Genomic DNA, 17,148 nt, shown 5'->3' on the forward strand with positions numbered 1-17,148 from the left:
GGCCATGTCAAGCAGACTTTTCACAGTTGCCAACATCTGTAAAGCAAAATTTTCCACATCTATTTACTTTTATTTGGTCTTCTCTCCCTCATGTTTTTTCTGTTCACTCACTCACATATATAGAAATTGTCAAGGTCTGGATCTGTGTGTTTTATTCCTGTCATGTCACAGAAAACTTTTTGGTGCTTTGAACTGCGGGTAGCTCAGGGACCACCCAAGAGGGGGCTGTCTTGAGACACACCGGGGCTGCTCCCTTTAGAGAGGCTGAGATGCTGCTCTTGTTGCCAGGTCTGCTTGGAAGCAGGACTAGCCTGCCACAGGTCATGTGGTGTGATTATTGAACTTGAGCATCAGCAGATGAAATAATAGCTGCCAGGTTGTCAGACTGAAGCCATTCTTCTAGGTGGGAATGAAGAAACACAAGGAAAGGTATGTAAAATGCATCTTCTGTTTGCAAACACCAGCCATTGTCCAGCTCAGTTCATACTCAGTAATCCTCCACTGATCAGTGTATGCCACAATTCTTTTCATATCATATTGATGTTAATGAAGCATCCAGGAACCCACATCAGGGATTAGGTCTGTGCCACATAAACCTTATTCAAACATTTAACAGGAGCTGATTGTTGCACCAGGGAAATCCCAGCTAGGGTACAGCAATCAAACCCAGGAACAAATAGAGAGTGTTAGGGAGGAATGCAGCAGTCTGTCTTAGCATTCTGGCAACAAAAATGTTCTTAGGTTGCTTCTGAAATTCCACAACTGAGGAATTTAAGGAGGATTTGGAAGTGGTCATTGAGGCTGGTAGTTGTACTTCTTCAGAACTGCAGGAGAAAGAAAGAAAATACTAATTTAAAAGTCTAGCAATTTGAGCAGCCAAACTGTATAATTTCCTGATTTGAGTGTGGATGATGCTCATAATATGTGAAGAAACTTAATTTTCCTTGAAAGCATAAATTACCACTGTTAGTCTGAAATATCTTGGAATGAATCAATGAAGGGAACTCCAGAGGGAAAGGAGTGTTTGGAGCAAAGTTATGTTTATGAAGCTTAGAGAAGGAGATGTGGTAGTAGTGAAGACCCCGGGATAAGGAGAGTTTCAATGACTGGATAAATGGTAAAGACCATGTTGGACATGTTAAGAAAGAAAAATGCTCAAGACTTAGATGATAGCTGGATATGGGGACCTAGAGAAGATTGGAAATCAGAAATTTGTAAGCCTTAATCTCATGAAAAAATGATGGTGGTGTTGATAGTAAATGAACATTTTGGACAGGACTGAAAATTGAGAGCTTGATTTTGACCACTTTGAGATAACATCTTAGACTTCCACAAACTTGCATCAAAAATGTAGTCTAGAGTTTTAATTTGGACAGAAGTAACAAACTCTATCTGTCAGAATCTTTATTTAGGTGTTTAGTATTTTTGTATTTGAGAAGTACATGGTTGAAAACTGGGAGTACTTTTAAGAGTAGAAAAAAACCTGCAGCCTCTGCCATCTGTCCTCAGAGGCTGGAGAGAGGGAAGAATGACTCTCAGAGTCATTTTTCTCAAGGGGAAAAATATTACAACAGTGGAAGAAGAACGAGGGCAAAGAAATATTAGAGGCAAAGACATCAACAAATTGGAAAGGATGAAGACAGAGACCACTAGACACTTTTGCCAGAAAGCTTTCAGAGTGGCTCCAAGGGTAACTTGATCAAAGGAAGTGGATGATGGGGAAGGGGAGAGGTGATAAGGTGGAAGCAGTGAGCATCGTTTTTGGTGAGCTGAACAGTGGAGGAAGAAGACTTGTACAGCATCTGGGGAGGCAAGGAGGGTTGAGGATAGGGTTAATGGTTTTTAAGCATTACTAACAAAAGCTTAAGCACTGAATTATAACTTGTACGCAAGGAGAGCTTATCTAAATGACTTAATTAAGTAAAAATGGATTAAAGGTTTCAGGAACTGATTGTACAGATGAAGGAGATAGATATCGGGTCATTTATGCAAAGAGGAAGCAAGAGAAAGCTCAAAATAGGTTTTTGGGAAACTGCAGTATTTTTTTTACTTGTCTCCTGTCCTGCTCTAGGATGGAATATATGTCCTTCTGTATTTCAGCTGTTTAAAACAAAAAAATTATATAGTAGGATTTAATTTTTTTTCCAGCCAAACAACTGATTTTTTTATCAAGAAAGTCAAAATGCCTAGGATGTGTGTGTGCAGGGGGTAAGTTTTGAGTTTTTCCATGACCAGTGGTGACAGCTGTGTTTCTGTTACCTGCTCCAAATGGGGCAGAGGGAAGACATGTACTTCTTACATTTAAGTAAATTTGGGAGTGTAGTTGGCATGTACCTGACAATGAACATTTGAAGATGACTAAACCTGCTTTTTCTAAACTTTTATGAAACAGAAAATGCTGAGAATGGAGGCTGATTATGCTGTATTCTGTTAAATTAAAGAAAGTCACAGAGTGGAAAACTGTTTAATAATTCCTCATCTTCTGTCAAAGGAGGTTTCTGCCAGGCAGCTCTTTCTGTGGGCTCTGATGGTCCTCAGCTTCTGCCAGAGGTGGCAAGAGCAGGAAGGATTTCATGCTTTTCACAGTGTGGTGCTCCCAAATCTGAGGCTGAGTTGTGCCTGTCTGAGCTGCACTGCAGCACCCATTTCAGGGACAGTCTTGGGGCTGTCCTGCTGGCAATGATCAGCAGAAGGGAGCACATTCCCTCGCATGGAACACTGGATGCTTCTGGAAGCATCTGGCAAAACATCTTGTGAAGTGTTGAGAGTCTGTGTTGCTTCTATTGTGCAGATGTCTAGCTGAGCAAGAAGGGGATTTCTTTAGAGACAGAGTGCACAGGCTTTGGTTTTGTTACTACAGTATATTTCTTTAATCTGTTACATCTGCAGGCAATGAGCATATTTTTTTAACTACAGTGGTAGTCAGCATCCTCAGGCACCACACACAGGTAGTGAGTGACTGAGACATTGATCTACCCCTGAAAACCCAGAGGGAAGATGAGGCATTTCAGCAGCAGGCAGTAGTGTGCCAGGACTCACTCCAGAGGACAGCCCGCTCCTATGCCTCCATCTCAGGAAATTACATGTTTTCTGTTACATTTCTATGCTCTGGGTCATGACTTGGGTGTGACTTCCATGTGAGATTTTGTCTCACAGGTGTATCTGTCACATGCAAGAGGTGCTCCGTGTTCACTGATTTTGGAAATACACTAGCACTTAATCTGGTGCAACCCCTTAATGCCATTATTTTCATCCCTTGTGTTTGGGAAAAATGTATTGCTCCTATACATGTATATATAGATCAAAATGGACTACATAACCTAATTATGAGTTTATATGTTTTCCAAAATCAGTACAGAAATACTGATTTAATCTTGTCCCATGGTTTTAAGGAGTGAAGAGAAACATTGTTTCTGAAAACACTCTGACAGGTGCAATTAGACACTTCATCTCTTTTCCAGAGAAAGGAGACATTTTACACTTCCAGATGGGTCAAAATGTAGCCTTCAATCACACAGTTAATGTTAAGACACTATTATAAACTGTAAAATGAATTTACAGAGTTTTGATTTCATAAAACCATATAGTTATTTAGGTTGCAAGAAACCTTGGGAAAGTCCAAAGTTCAACCTGTAGCATAAAGCAGAATCAGCACCAAATTTAACCAGGTTGTTCAAGGCTTTGTCTAGTTCAGTACTGAAAAGCTCCTTGGAGACAAACCTCACATTTTCACTGGGAAACCACACCAGTGCTTAAGTACACTCATTGAAATAATTTCTTCCTTATATCCAGTCAGAATATACTCTCTTCCAATTCATGAACAGACATATCCCTCTTCTAGGCAACTTTCCTTGGTACAGGCAGGCTGCTGTTAGGTGCTTCAAAGTTGCCCATGATCTGAAACAGCTGTTTGTTATCCTGTATCAGTATGGGCTATCACCTTCACAGCTGCCTTCCACTGCACTCAGCCAAAGACCTGTGCTGGAGGCTGATTTTTATGACATTACTTTTAAAGTTTTACTCTGGTTTTGTTTGTTTGTTTCCTTTGGGTTTTGATTTTGTACTTTTTTTTCTTTCCTTTTTTTTTTTTTCCCCAATCCTTTTTTTTGTTTGTTTGGTTTGGTTTGGGGTTTTCTGTGAGGTTTTTAGAGGTTTGTTTGTTTGTTTTGTTGGTTTTTTTAAGTCAAGAATTCTTTTCAGTTGGGAAAAAATTATGAGACATATCAGAGAAGTCAAAATGTATTTGACTGATAAATGCAAACCAAAATGTACTGCTAAAAAGCATAGTCTTTTTTCTTGTTTAGTTGTGTGAATATATGTTTCTTTTGATATTCTCATTTTTGCTGAAGGAATGAGAGCATAATCCATTTAGCATTGGCATAAAATAGACATTTTTATTTGATTGTTATCCTCTTTGGCCAGGTTTGTTTGCATGATAATTTCAAAGTGATTTGAGTCCTGAAATGCTGAAAATCAGCCTGTTTTGTATGTGGCTCAGCTTTCCCTTTCTCTGCTTCCTGAAAATCTGGAAATGTGTTTTTGATAGAGAGAGGATCAGCTCCAAATCATAAAACTAAATACCCTTCAAACTTCAGGGAATTCAAGCTGCCAACCAGACTTCAATCCTGAGTTTAGTAAATGTCAACACTCTTCCTTGGGCAGTGAAGTGGGGTGAAGGAAGAAGTGTTAAATAGGATGGAGAGCTGCTTTAATTACTTGAGTATTTTTTAGTTCTTTTTACTTAATTCAGGAACACTTGGTTATTTCATATCCTGTGACACTGCTTAGCCTTCTAATCTGGTGCTTTGGTTAGATGGAGAGAAGCAAAAAGACAGCTGATGATGAAACAGCATGGATGTTATTACGTGACTACAAAAATGCCAGAAAGTTGTCCCATTTACATTTATAATTTTTAAGTATCTAGAAATATATGATTTGAGGTAGTGACTTCATCTAAAAAGAATTACCAGTTCAAATCATATTAGTGCATGGCTGCTGAACATAGCTTGGAATTATGGGTTTACTTATCAGCATTAATTGGATTAAATTACCTGCTCTGAAATATAAGCCCTTTGAGGAAAAAACAATGCTTTTCCAGCTGGCTTTAGAAATGTTCGGTCAGGCTTTGTTTTAAAGCAGCATAAAGGTGAGTTTGAACACACTGAGTGTACGAAATGGTTGCCAGGGTGTGGTTAGAAGGGGCAGCGTTTGGTCTGGAAGGGGCTTTTTGCTGTCAGACTTCCCAGGTGAAGAACAGAGCCCCAGCTGGGCTGTGACACTGTGGAGCAGTGACTGGGCCAGGTGCAGAGGAGGTGGGGAACAGCCCCAGGAGATGGCTGGGACCCTGTGAGCCCCATCCACAAGCAAGGGAGAGCAGGGCAGGGCATCCAGTGAGAGAAACAAAGCAGCATGAGGACAGCTCAGGCACAGCACTTCAGGAAAGTGAGGGTGCCCACAAATTCAGTTACCCATTGCCTAGAATAAGGGACACCGAGGAGACAAAGTGACTCCATGGATCAACGTTTGCAGTCCTTCCTATTTGCAATTACATGGAACCAGTAACTTGACATTTCTAACTTGGATGTGCTTTTACATACAAACAATATCTTCTAAATATCCCCCACATACCCCAGCAAATATTCTCTTTGTTTTGCTTTTTTGCTATGAGTAAAATTTTAAAATGTGTATTTGATGCTCATCTTTATTATCGTGCTTCATCAGTGACCACCAGACTGCAATGTGATGTGGCTAGATACACTTTTAATCCAAGAGTATGATTGCTATAATTTAACTAAGTATTTTTATTTCCCCAAACAATTTTTTGCACTGTAAAAGTCTGATGCATTGTGCATGAAAAGTGTCTTTTCAGGACAGCCACCAGCTGTCCTGTCATGCATGTTCGTATGTTACTGACAGGAATTTCTTTACCTGTTGATTCACGCTAACTTGTGTCATTGTGTAGTTGAGCATCTTATTTCGTAATGCCATACTTAGGATCAGTTCATTCTGACAATCTGATTGTGTCAGAACATCTTGAGGCATATATATAAAGACATTGAGCCATGCACTTATTGGTCAGAGCAGGAAGCCCTGTGAGTCTTTACTTCCAAGTGACACTTTGGCATTAAATAACTGGCAGAGCTGAAGGCAGGATGAAGAATGGAGGTTAGGAAAAATCATAAAATAAGATTGATAGCTACTTGCTATGAGAAAGTCAATGGGCAATGCTTACTGATGTAATTTCCCTCAATTTACTACAATTTCCGTATTTAATATTGCAATTAAACCACATAACCAAAAGTCTTCACTCCTACAAAAAATACCATTCCATGAAGCTTCATCATACTAACTGTATATCACATGCCTTCTTTTCTGTCCCTAACTTTCCCTTTCTCATCTTTGAAAATTATGCACTCTGGATCCTAGCAGTTCCTGTCTGAAATACTGAAGAGTAGTGACACAAGGGTGCTGTGAATTGTGCAAGAAATGGCAGAGTAAACAACAGGAGACAAATTTGCCTTACAAACACAATATAATTTGGAAACAAATGTCCATTAACCTATAGTTAGGTGAAATCATATTTAAAGTGTTTGCCTTACTAAAGGGTGTTGCTAAAGAGAGGGTGCTAAGAGCTCGGTGGTAGCTGAGCACCAAAGTGCTTAATTGGAAATGGTTTGATTATTGCAGGGCACACTTACAAGAACTTTGGCTTGGGAGTGTTAATGTATTTGCTTGTTTTACATCTGAACAACAGTTTCCCAGGGAACCATGTACTGTCATTTGTGTGGAGAAAAAAGTGAGAGGAACCCAGAGTCTGTTAGAAGTGGAGCTGGCTGTTGTATGACCCCTTGTAAGATACCATATTCAGCTACTTGTTACTTTGTTGAACTGGAATAACTTATGTTGAAGTCTTTTTCAAGTGATAGAAATGGAAAAAATCTATCCCATACTTTGGAGTGGTGTGGACATAAACAGTGAAATGTAGGAACCTTCAGGTTAAATGGCAGTGGCTCCCTGACTCTCAGACATACACCATCATGAATTCCTCTTACCCATAATTACAGGTAATCTCGATCTTGCCCTGTATCCCATAAGGGTGCACACCTTTTTGAAAACTGCCCCTACAAGTGCTATAATTCATAGGGTGCACAGTGGGGTGTTTGATTATCTAGCAGTTGCTGTCTAAAGCAGCTAGGATGTAATTCTCCTCGTCACAGAGAGGAAATTATATAGAAGGGAAGCCTTTTTTCTGACAATTAGAAATGGTGACAAGAACAATGTATGATCTTCAGTGAAACCAAACTTTTTTTATGTTACAACAGTAATGACACCAAAAAAACCTAATTCAGGCTTATGTTTTGTTAAAATCATGTATTTGATTAACAGTTACGTTCCTACTTTGTTTTTCAAAAACTAGGGGCTCAGAAGTTATTCTTGTGCATTTGTTCTTTAAATCTTTTGAAACTAACAACCCTTCATCTCCAGTCTGTCATCTCTGTCATCATTTTGGCTTGATGTTGCTTCCTTTTCCTGCTTGAATTCTTCTATCACAACAAGGCAGAGCTGAGAAGATGGGCTTTGGCCCATTCAGTGAGACCTGCTTGCTTGTACTGAACATGAGACATGGAAAATTACTTTGTAGTTTGATTAATTTTCATAGAGTTTACTTCACTTGTTGGCTGAAACCAGTCAGCAGTAGGTAATTCATAACTTTCCTCAAACCCTTTCACCTAGCCCCACGTGGTACTTGGAGGTCAGAAAAACACATTCCCTATGTAAGAAATGATCCAATCCTGTCATGGCTTTGGTGCCAGCAGTGTCCTCTCTGTCAGGTGCAATGCTGTTTTTGCACCAGGACAGCTCTGCAGGTGGTGGGCAGGCTGTGGGAAGGCACACTGGAGAACACCTCTGATGCACACGGGAAGTTGGGATCATGCATGGCATCATATGCGAGCAATGACCTTCCTCAGATCAGTCTCACAAAGAGGCTCCAGATGAAATCTGGTAGAATAATTTCCATGCATACAGTCCGAGCCTTGAAAACTTTTCACTTGCTTGAAGTGGGCAACACTAATCTGATCAAAGGTTTCAAAGGAAAAAAGAAAAGCAAATACTGTTTTGAACCTATATTCAAGGAAGAGAACATTTCTGTTATAAATACACCATAGCATTATTTGAACTAAGAAATTTGTGTAAAGGGGAGTCAGTATGGGCATTTAACTTGCCATTATTTTGGTTTTCTCTTTCTTTCTTCCTCGACAAAACAAAACAAAAAAAACCCCCAAAAACCAAAAAACCACAACTTTAATTGTGACTTTTATATTTTCAGGGATTAAGCATCTGAAGAGCCAGAGTGATTCAGTGTTTCCAGAAGAAGAAGAGGGAGTTGGTGAAAGGGAAGAGGAGTGGGGCCATTAACCAGGGCAGAGCTGTCCCGAGCCCCATCACAGAGAGTAACTGAACTGTGGGGCCGTGCGTGTGCCAGACCCTCCACCGCCTGCTCCATGTGCCTCTGGGGCTCCCTGGGAAGTGCCCTCAAATGGGCTTCACAGACACCTGCAAATGTGTCCTGTGACCCCTATACCTGAAGATAAAACAGTTATTTTAAAGTCATTTTTCTTTCATTTTCTATGACTTAGAAACGTAATCTGCAAATGTGTTAGCTACCTGACATCAGTACTGCCAGAGCTTAACTACTGTGTGTGAGCTGTACTCTAAGGCTTGTTGTAAATAAAACTGATTTAAAATGTGCAAAATAAATAATACGTTAATTTCGACAAGACTGTCTATTGTACAGAGGGTTTGTCTAGCGCACAGAGAAATGTTCATATAAAATGATCCTTTCAGTTAAGGGCAGTTTTTACCAATGTTGGTAGAGTTACTTGCAGTAATGTGGATAGAAAGAAGGTAACAAAGTAAGCAGAGGTGACTCTTTGTCTGTAGAAGGATGCAAAGACACTCTTCTCTGTGTTCCCTGGACGCTTAAAGTGCTTTTCTTGCTTTTGGTCTGAGGCTGCCTAGTCACAGCAGCCAAAATGATTTCTCTTTACATGAGATCATTGTTATCTGGAGGCATTAGAAAAGGTTTCACTTTGGGAGTCAGAGGTAACACAAGCATGTGGGAGCTGTAAGAAGGATTCCATGCACCAGCTGAGCCATGGGAAATACCGATATTCACCTTCATCACCTGCAGCAAGTACAGTTACAGCCTTCTCTGCCTGCATTTGTCACAATTTCAGTCAGTAAGTGACAGCATATCAAGCTGCAGAAATTTAACTTGTGTCTGAGCCCTAGGTTTATGGTTGAAGTCTGTCATGGTTCATACCAACCTTTTCATTTGTTAGACTGTGCAAACTCTATGGCATAAAATGAAATAAGGTGGAGAAGGAAAAACATGTTTTGTCAAAGTGACACCTAACAGATTATTTCCATTTTTTATCAATGGCAAATTTTTTAATGAATTCAATTCACTGTCATTTTGTATTAACTGTTTGCCTTTGATACAAAGTTTTACCCTCAGTTTAACTTTCCCCTGCTTTAAGTCTCTTCTAAAGGGTTGTGCTAGCAAAAAAAAAAAAAAAAGAGATGACTTATATGAAAACACAGAGTCTTTTGTCTATGTCTTGCATGGTGATTTCACTTTTAATTCGAGGTCTTCCACAAAGACTTGCTGAGAACAGGATCTGTCAACAAGTGTTCTTTTATATTTGAGAGTCATTTTTTTCTCTCCATCTGTATCTCTGTATCTGTCCTCTTTGGTTCCATTTTCAGTAGAAACATTGCAAGCAGGATCCATGACTCCAGCTCAGCAAGGGTATGCAAGAAGGACTAAAAGAAGGACTCTTCAGTTATACAGAAGCAGCTATGGGACTTAGAGGACTGGGAGCTGTTTATGTCACAAACAACAAAAAGATGGAAATGACCCTTCAGAAACTGTTTGAATGGCCCCAAGTTAGGACTGTAATGGCAGCAAGAAGAGCTGGGCTCCAGTCCCAGCTTTGCCATGGCTTTGCTTTTGTTCAGCACCAGGCTCTTCACATATTTGCTCACGGCCACAGTACTCCCAAGTTGTGAATCAGTCATTGGTGTTTAACCTCACACCCTCCCTCTGTGTTGCTAGCTAATAAAGCACTTTGGATATTAATGGCTTTTTACTGGTTATTAGTACCCACAGGCTCCAGATGAGAACTCTCTAGGACCTATGGGTAAATGAAAACATGTACACGATTTATAACAGCTGATACCAGGAAAAGGTATTGAACACTTTGGAATCTCAGCATTTCAAAGGCAACACACAAAACACCTGGTAAGAGCTTGGAGAATTCATCACTGAACACCCTGTTTCAGGATGACTGTTGGACCTGAGTATGATTACACTTTAAAAATAATAGGGAAAAAACCCCAACCAGATTTAGTTTGAACTGGATCTGAGTGTTTCCAGAATTATAACTGCAGCAATGCGAGGACAACAATTCTATTTTGCAGAATTTGTGATCTGGATGAATCATCATAGTCCACTAAGAGTGTCAGATAGCCATGCCAATATTTAGATACATCTCTAAAGCCAGATCTTATCATCTCCCCATGTCTAATAATTCCACCTTTGTTTTATCATGTTAAAATCCCATTTCTTTCTCTCTTTATTTACACAAATTTATGCAAGATGCATATCTGAGTATAGGAACTCATTTCTGGCAAAGGGTAGGACTTGTTGCAGAGATTTTATTATGGATCCACCCTGACATCATTTGCTGGTAGGACCTCATCTGAACAACAAAGTCAAGATGCTCATATTTTTTAAACATCCACCATTTGTAGCTTAAAACAGAAATTCTGTTTGTCTAATCTTCCACGTGTGAGGTATACAGAAAGTGGAGTTATAGGGAAAAAATCTGTAAAATAACAGAGCCCAGAAAAAAAGTGCTTGTCATGAAGCAGAGCTGAAATACTGCAGTGTATTGACAGCGAGCCTTGTGGCAGAAATGTTTGGGTGTGTGGATATCAGAGAGGAAGGTCAGGAAAAGCAGTCTGTTTACTAAACCAGGTCTTTGCTGGGTTTTGGTGCAGCTGCTGACATTTAAGAACAACAGCCTTAGGTAGAGAGCCTCCCGTATGCTTTGGCAGGTAACTGAAAGCTCTGTTTGTCTCACAGCATGGTGTACTCCTCATAGGTGCACTCCACGATGGATATTTCTTTGTGGGAGTCCGTGGTCAATCGTTGTCCAATGTGTTTATGTCGCCAAGCACAGACGAAAACAAACACAAAAATCCATTAATGTCGGGTTTTTTTAGTGTAAACAAATCAACAGGGGATTGAGAAACGACACAAAAAGTTAGTAAACACTAACGTGTCTCAAAGAAAATGCCAATATGAAAACATCCTAAAGAAAAACTGTGATGATATGTTCCCTATCTGAGCTGTCTCCTCTCACAACACCTGCTTCTTCTGGGGAGTTCTACAGGTTTGGTGGAAGCAAGATTTTTACTGAGTTGTATTAGTTTGTTTCCCACAAACAGGCTGATGGAAAAAGAGAGCAGAAAAAGGCTTTCCAGGCAAGTAATGAACACAGTTTTTTCTTAAAGAGCAACTCCGATTTGTATCTTTTCCCCTTCCCCCGTCCCTGTTCTTATATTTGCCACTTTTCCCTCCTGTGGTATGTTTGCTGTTGTTCTGGCTTTCAAGTTATTGCAGGAAATGTTACTTGCAGAATTGAAAGAAAGCTGTTGCCTCAGACTGATCTCAGTCTGTTCCTGGTATCCCTTAACTCACTAATGCAGAGTGGTTTAGAGGTGTTTCATTATTGTGTTTTACAGCCCTATTTCTTATGCTACACTCATTATTCCGTGACAGGTTCTTCACTCCAGAGAGATTTACTGAGAGATTGTGCTAATAAGTTATCTGGAAAAATTACATGATTTGACTTTGAGGATGGTATATGTTGTTTATCCTCCACGTGCAAAACCAGATAATACTTAAATAGATATTAAGATTCAAGATTTAAAACTCCTTTCTGAAGCATAATTTCCACTGAACTCAAAGGAATTTTGCTTGAGAAAGACCCCAGGTTTTGGCCAACAACATACCTTCCTTTGAGGAAATATAATGTTTAGTATACAGGAAAGTTTTTATTATCCTGCTATCAGTTTAATTATTGAATTTCTTTCCTTATTTTTTTTTTAATATTGCTATGAATTCTGCTAAAGTCTTCAAGGACTTACCCAGTTTCTTCTCATAATGTCACCAGTTCTCCTCAGTAATGTAAACTGAAAAATCACCACTAGTTCTTGTACTGTTGGTGTTATTTAACCAAAACTGTTACAGCCAACACTACTGTTCTTACTCCAAGGTGGTGTTGCAAGCAGAGGCTCTGTTGCCTGTGCTTGGGTCAGGGACTCCCACAGTGCCCAGGATCCAGGCAATCAGTAAGGAAGGGACTTCCAGTTCATCTGCACTTCCTCTAACAGAATATGACACCGGGGACCAGGCGAGTGGTGGCTTTTGCTCTTAAAAAAAAAAAGCATTTATTTTATTCCAGAAGGTAAAGTATTGGGTGGCTATCACAGCTCTCTCCAGAGATGAGCTGGGTAGGCTGCAGTGCTGTGGGTAGCTGGGAAGGGACCTTAACAGGGCTTCTGCAGGTCTGCTTTTGTTTAAGCCTAGCAGCTAGCACTGTACAACAAAATGTCCCTAGCTCAGTGCAGGGTTCCCTTCCTCATATTTTTTCTCTTGAGACATTTTTGGTTTATGAGGGACCTTATTCCTGTAGTACATAAGGCATTGTCTCTCCTCTAACCCTGGGGCATGCTGTTCAGGGACATGCTGTCCCTCAAGACCCTCTTTCTCCCAGTCCTATTGCATCCATGTTGCTGCTTAGGCCCATAGATGTTCTTTCTTTTCTTTCTTTGTTTTCTCTTCAGCTCAGTGTAATGGTGAGCTCCAGAAAGAGCCTCAGTTGTTCTATTGATTCCTGATGTGCAATTACATCTAACCTTTTCATGCACAGTATTATACTTGGTAACAAAGTGGATGCTAAATGCTTTGGTATATTCTCCCCTTTGTCCTCCAGTGGGGACAGCAGCACTTTGAGCAAATCTCCAGCAAGACATTTTGCACCCTCTACTAAACCTCAGGCCACTTGGTAAGATGCTGCTAATCTCCAGTTACACCAAGGTGGGCTGATGGAGTTTATACAAGTTCAGTGCCTATATTCTGCTACAGATTTTTTGTTTTGTTTTATTTCTTAAATAATCTTGGGTTTTTAGGGCAGAAAAATTATTTTGTAATACTGTCAAGACAAACATACTCTTTCAGTTTTGTAATAACTCATTTGCCTAGTATATACTGACCCTTAGTGGTAAGCTGAGATTTTAATTGCATTGCCAAGTTCCTTAATTTTGCTTCTCTCTTTGGCCCAACTGTTCAGAAAATGGCAGGAATATTTGCTGTGCATCAGGATAGTCTATCTATGTAAATAGCCCACAATGTCTTCAACAGACATTAACAGGCATGTGAAAATAATGATGACAGGTGTTATTAGCTCTTCTGAAGGGAGGGCTGTGGTAAGCAGGAGTGTCAAAAGGTTATTCCAAAATGCAAAACAAAAACGTTGTCATTGAGAAGCAATACTCTCCACATAATGAGAAACAAATAAGAACTCAGTATCTGGCACTAACGAACACCTCAAGCTAACTGTGGAATGGGTATTAATTAGGTTTCCAAAATAGCATCTTTCTGAAAAGCAGCTGAGGTGTAATATTGCTCCTTATTAATCAAAGCAATGGGACAATGTGAACCCTGCAAAAAATAAATGGTTTGCAGATGGCTGTGTGCATCTTTAATAATGACAGAAGAACACAAGTTACAGCTTTAAATGCCAGGGAGCCTTTCTGCATCTTCTCCTTTTCAGAGAGTGATATTTGCAGTTTTCAAGGCAGTGAGGAAAGTGTGTTGGTTTCTTATTACATTTTCCCTGCAGCATAAATTCTGTTGATGTGCTTCCCTAATCATGCTAATTATACTGCCATATGTTGCTCTCATCTTTCTTTTTCTCTCCTAATGGGACATAGATTCTCTCTTTTGAATATGTCATTTGTTTATTACATTTATCAAGGGTTTTAACATTATATGGGACTTTTAATTGCTTTTTTAAACACTCAGCAGATTGAATATTAAAAACAGACATGAAGGTCAATTATAAATAATATTTAAATTGCACATGACATTTTTATTCTCTAATTTCACTGGAAATATCAACTCTGTAGCCATGCTCCTGTACCTACTATTTACTTGAAAACACACATGTCCTTCAGAACTATTCTGGCTGCAGTCACAATTCTGTCTACCCCAAACCACCTTGTGCTTAGCAAAATAGGGGTCTTTCCCAGATGGGAATGCTAAAATAAAGAGGCATTGTGCATCATATTAAACACTTGACACAAATATGCTGCCGTTAATTTCGGTTGTGAACTACTAAAGGACCCCAAGCGATACAGGTGAGTGTTCATTTCTGACTGGTAAGAAAAATACAATTCTCTCTCAAAGCTGAGTAGCTTCAAAAAAACAGGAAGAATAATTTCAATGAATGAATTTAAGATGGCCTAAAGTTGAGTAGTGTTTTGTGCAGAGATATTAGACCTCCAGAGTACCCTCCACTGCAGAAAACAATCAGTAAACCAGTTGAATACAGAGAAAGCAAGAGACAACCAAATACTATTCAACGACCAAATAATTTCTGTTATAATGACATTATCTCTCCTGGATTTCATGGAAATGCACCATAGGTGAATTCTACCCTTTGGCTCACCGAATTTGGATTGAGATAATCACATCAGGCTTTATATAAATAATAGCAAATACTTTCGTATTACTTGATGTTTGTTCATGGTATTATTACACAAGTTCCAAAGTCCTTCTTGCAGGTCCAGGAGTGTTGATTGTAGGTCCTATATGGTGATGAGACAGCTTTATAACTACAGCCCAAATAAAAATGAAACAACATCTATTCTGCTTAACTGGTCCATCTTAAAGTCAAGATTGTATCTACCATTTTGATTTAGACCATCTTATTTAGGTATAATTTTATATTACTTCAGGTTTGTAATAATGACCTATATAGGATGTTGCAAATGCATAAAACTCATCTGCTTTCAAGTTCATATACTACGTAATGTGTCAGAAAATCTTATTTGGTTAAGATATTATCTATCTAAGCTCATCTAATGTAAAGTTCTGTAACAATTCTCCCCACAAAGGCTATAAGCAAAAGACTTGCCCAAATACAAAGGAAGTATTTTGCAGCAAAGTTAAGTCTAAAACAGTTAAAATCCCATTTTTTAATAAGATATTTTTCCCATTTATAACTCCATAGTTATGACTTGCTTCTTTATTCTCCAGGGAATACTTAGACATTAACAGTTTGATAAAACTTCTGAATGTTTGCCCTGAGACATGGAAAAGGAGTCTCTGGAGACCCATTAAATACTTAAATGACCAGGAAAGGAAAATTATTCCAGGGAAGCAGCCTAAATATTTGCATAGTGTTTGACAGAGGGCACTCTCTTTTAGTCATAGTATTAAATACCATTTCCACTAATTTTTCCATACCATTTTTCAAGGATGTGATTTTTCAAAACATGATTTAACAGGGATGCACTCCCCTCTCAGACAAACCTGTGTTTGCTAAACTACTGTAAACACAAATCTCTTTAAGCTGCTGTTGAAGAATGTCAGGTATACTTACATTTTCGTCTTTCTCATAAAATAACTCTATAGTCTGTTAAAGATATCCATTTTAGACACTTACTACTAGTGATCTTGATTTGTTAATTTCAAAGCATTTGGGTCACACTAGTGGCTTGTTTGACTTCTGGCATCTCTGCAATAGAAGAAAGTCCTTTGTGCATGTGCTGGAAAAAAGGAACTGCAAAGAACGAGGTATAAAGTAGTTGTCTTGATTTATTCCCATTGTGTACCTAGTCAGGATTTGATACATGTTTGAATCGATGGGATTCTTTCCATTTATTTCCAGTCAGAGTAGGAAGGGACCCTGTTTAATCCCAGTTACACTTGTTAGGTAAAATATATGCAGGTATCTTCCCCAGAAATGCCAAAGCAGTGGAAGGGATTCAAAGGGTTTATTTCGGAGGCAAAGACATTAAAACTTACAAACTTCTTGGCACTGCAAGACAGCACCAGGCCTCAGAGGAAAAGGCAAACCTCCCATTCGCTCACAGGCTTTATCATTGTTGGCCCCCCCGACTCTCCCCTGGCCACAGCAGCCCTGTAGCATTTCTGTAAATGTTCTCTCTCTCCTCTCACATATCAGGGAGAGAGGCTGAGAACTTCTCTTGAGGAGAAAGCATTGAAACTGCCTTTGAGAGAGAGCTGCCTTTCAGGTAGAAAGCCTTCCTAAGCAAAAACTCTATCTCCTAGTAACAAAATCTTCCAGAAAAAAAAAGGGCATTTTATACTCACAACACTGAACTTGGATTATAAAATTTACACCAGGTCATGGAGGTGCCACTGAAAGTCGTACTCTTCCTGACGACCTGTTGCTAACAAGAACAGTCTCAGTGGTTCCTTCAATTTCAACCCACAGTAAGATTTTTTTTGTGTGTAAAAAATGTACTATTGGTTGTTTTTCTTCATGCGAGGGCTGTTTTAGCCATAAAGGCTAAGAATTCAAGACTCGCTTAAAGGTACTGTTTTCAAGTGTGCTATGAGGATGTAAGTGATTTTGTATGGCAAACTGATACAGTTACAGAAAAAGTGTGGAGTCCCAAGTGGGTGAAAGGGTTGGAAACAACCATATGTGCTCTGTCACTTCTCAAAGACAATCTTACACAAATGAGCAAACATGCTTCAGGAAAGCAGATTTGTAACTAACACTCAGGAGCTTCACAATCCTTGCCCTCAAATCAAATTTATTTGGGAAGATCATCATAGGAAATATGGACATATATAGCAGAATAAAACACACAGTTGTAGATTGCCGTGTTGAAAATTAAATTAAAAAAATACTGGCTAGATCATAACCTATAACAATATTACATAATATATCTCTCAGATATCTCAAGATAAAAATGCAAAATAAAACTCTTGAGGACTCGTCTATAGCTACAGCTCCTCAGTGTGCTCAGTGCAGGGTA

At 39.2% G+C, this 17,148-nt stretch overlaps 1 protein-coding gene across 1 annotated transcript in view; it reads left to right on the forward strand.

Moving 5' to 3' along the window:
- Positions 1-10,397, forward strand: part of PPP1R1C (protein phosphatase 1 regulatory inhibitor subunit 1C) — a 58,645-nt gene extending 48,248 nt beyond the window's left edge. Inside the window, 1 exon segment of the mRNA XM_051787968.1 lies at positions 8,330-10,397. Within this exon segment, the coding sequence (XP_051643928.1) occupies positions 8,330-8,418 (89 nt within the window). The 3' untranslated portion in view covers positions 8,419-10,397.
- The last annotated feature ends 6,751 nt before the right edge of the window (positions 10,398-17,148 follow it).

The sequence above is a fragment of the Manacus candei genome, unplaced genomic scaffold (assembly GCF_025592945.1).
Source record: "Manacus candei isolate 608988 ecotype Guabito, Panama unplaced genomic scaffold, ASM2559294v1 h1tg000023l, whole genome shotgun sequence".
NCBI classification, from domain to species: domain Eukaryota; kingdom Metazoa; phylum Chordata; class Aves; order Passeriformes; family Pipridae; genus Manacus; species Manacus candei.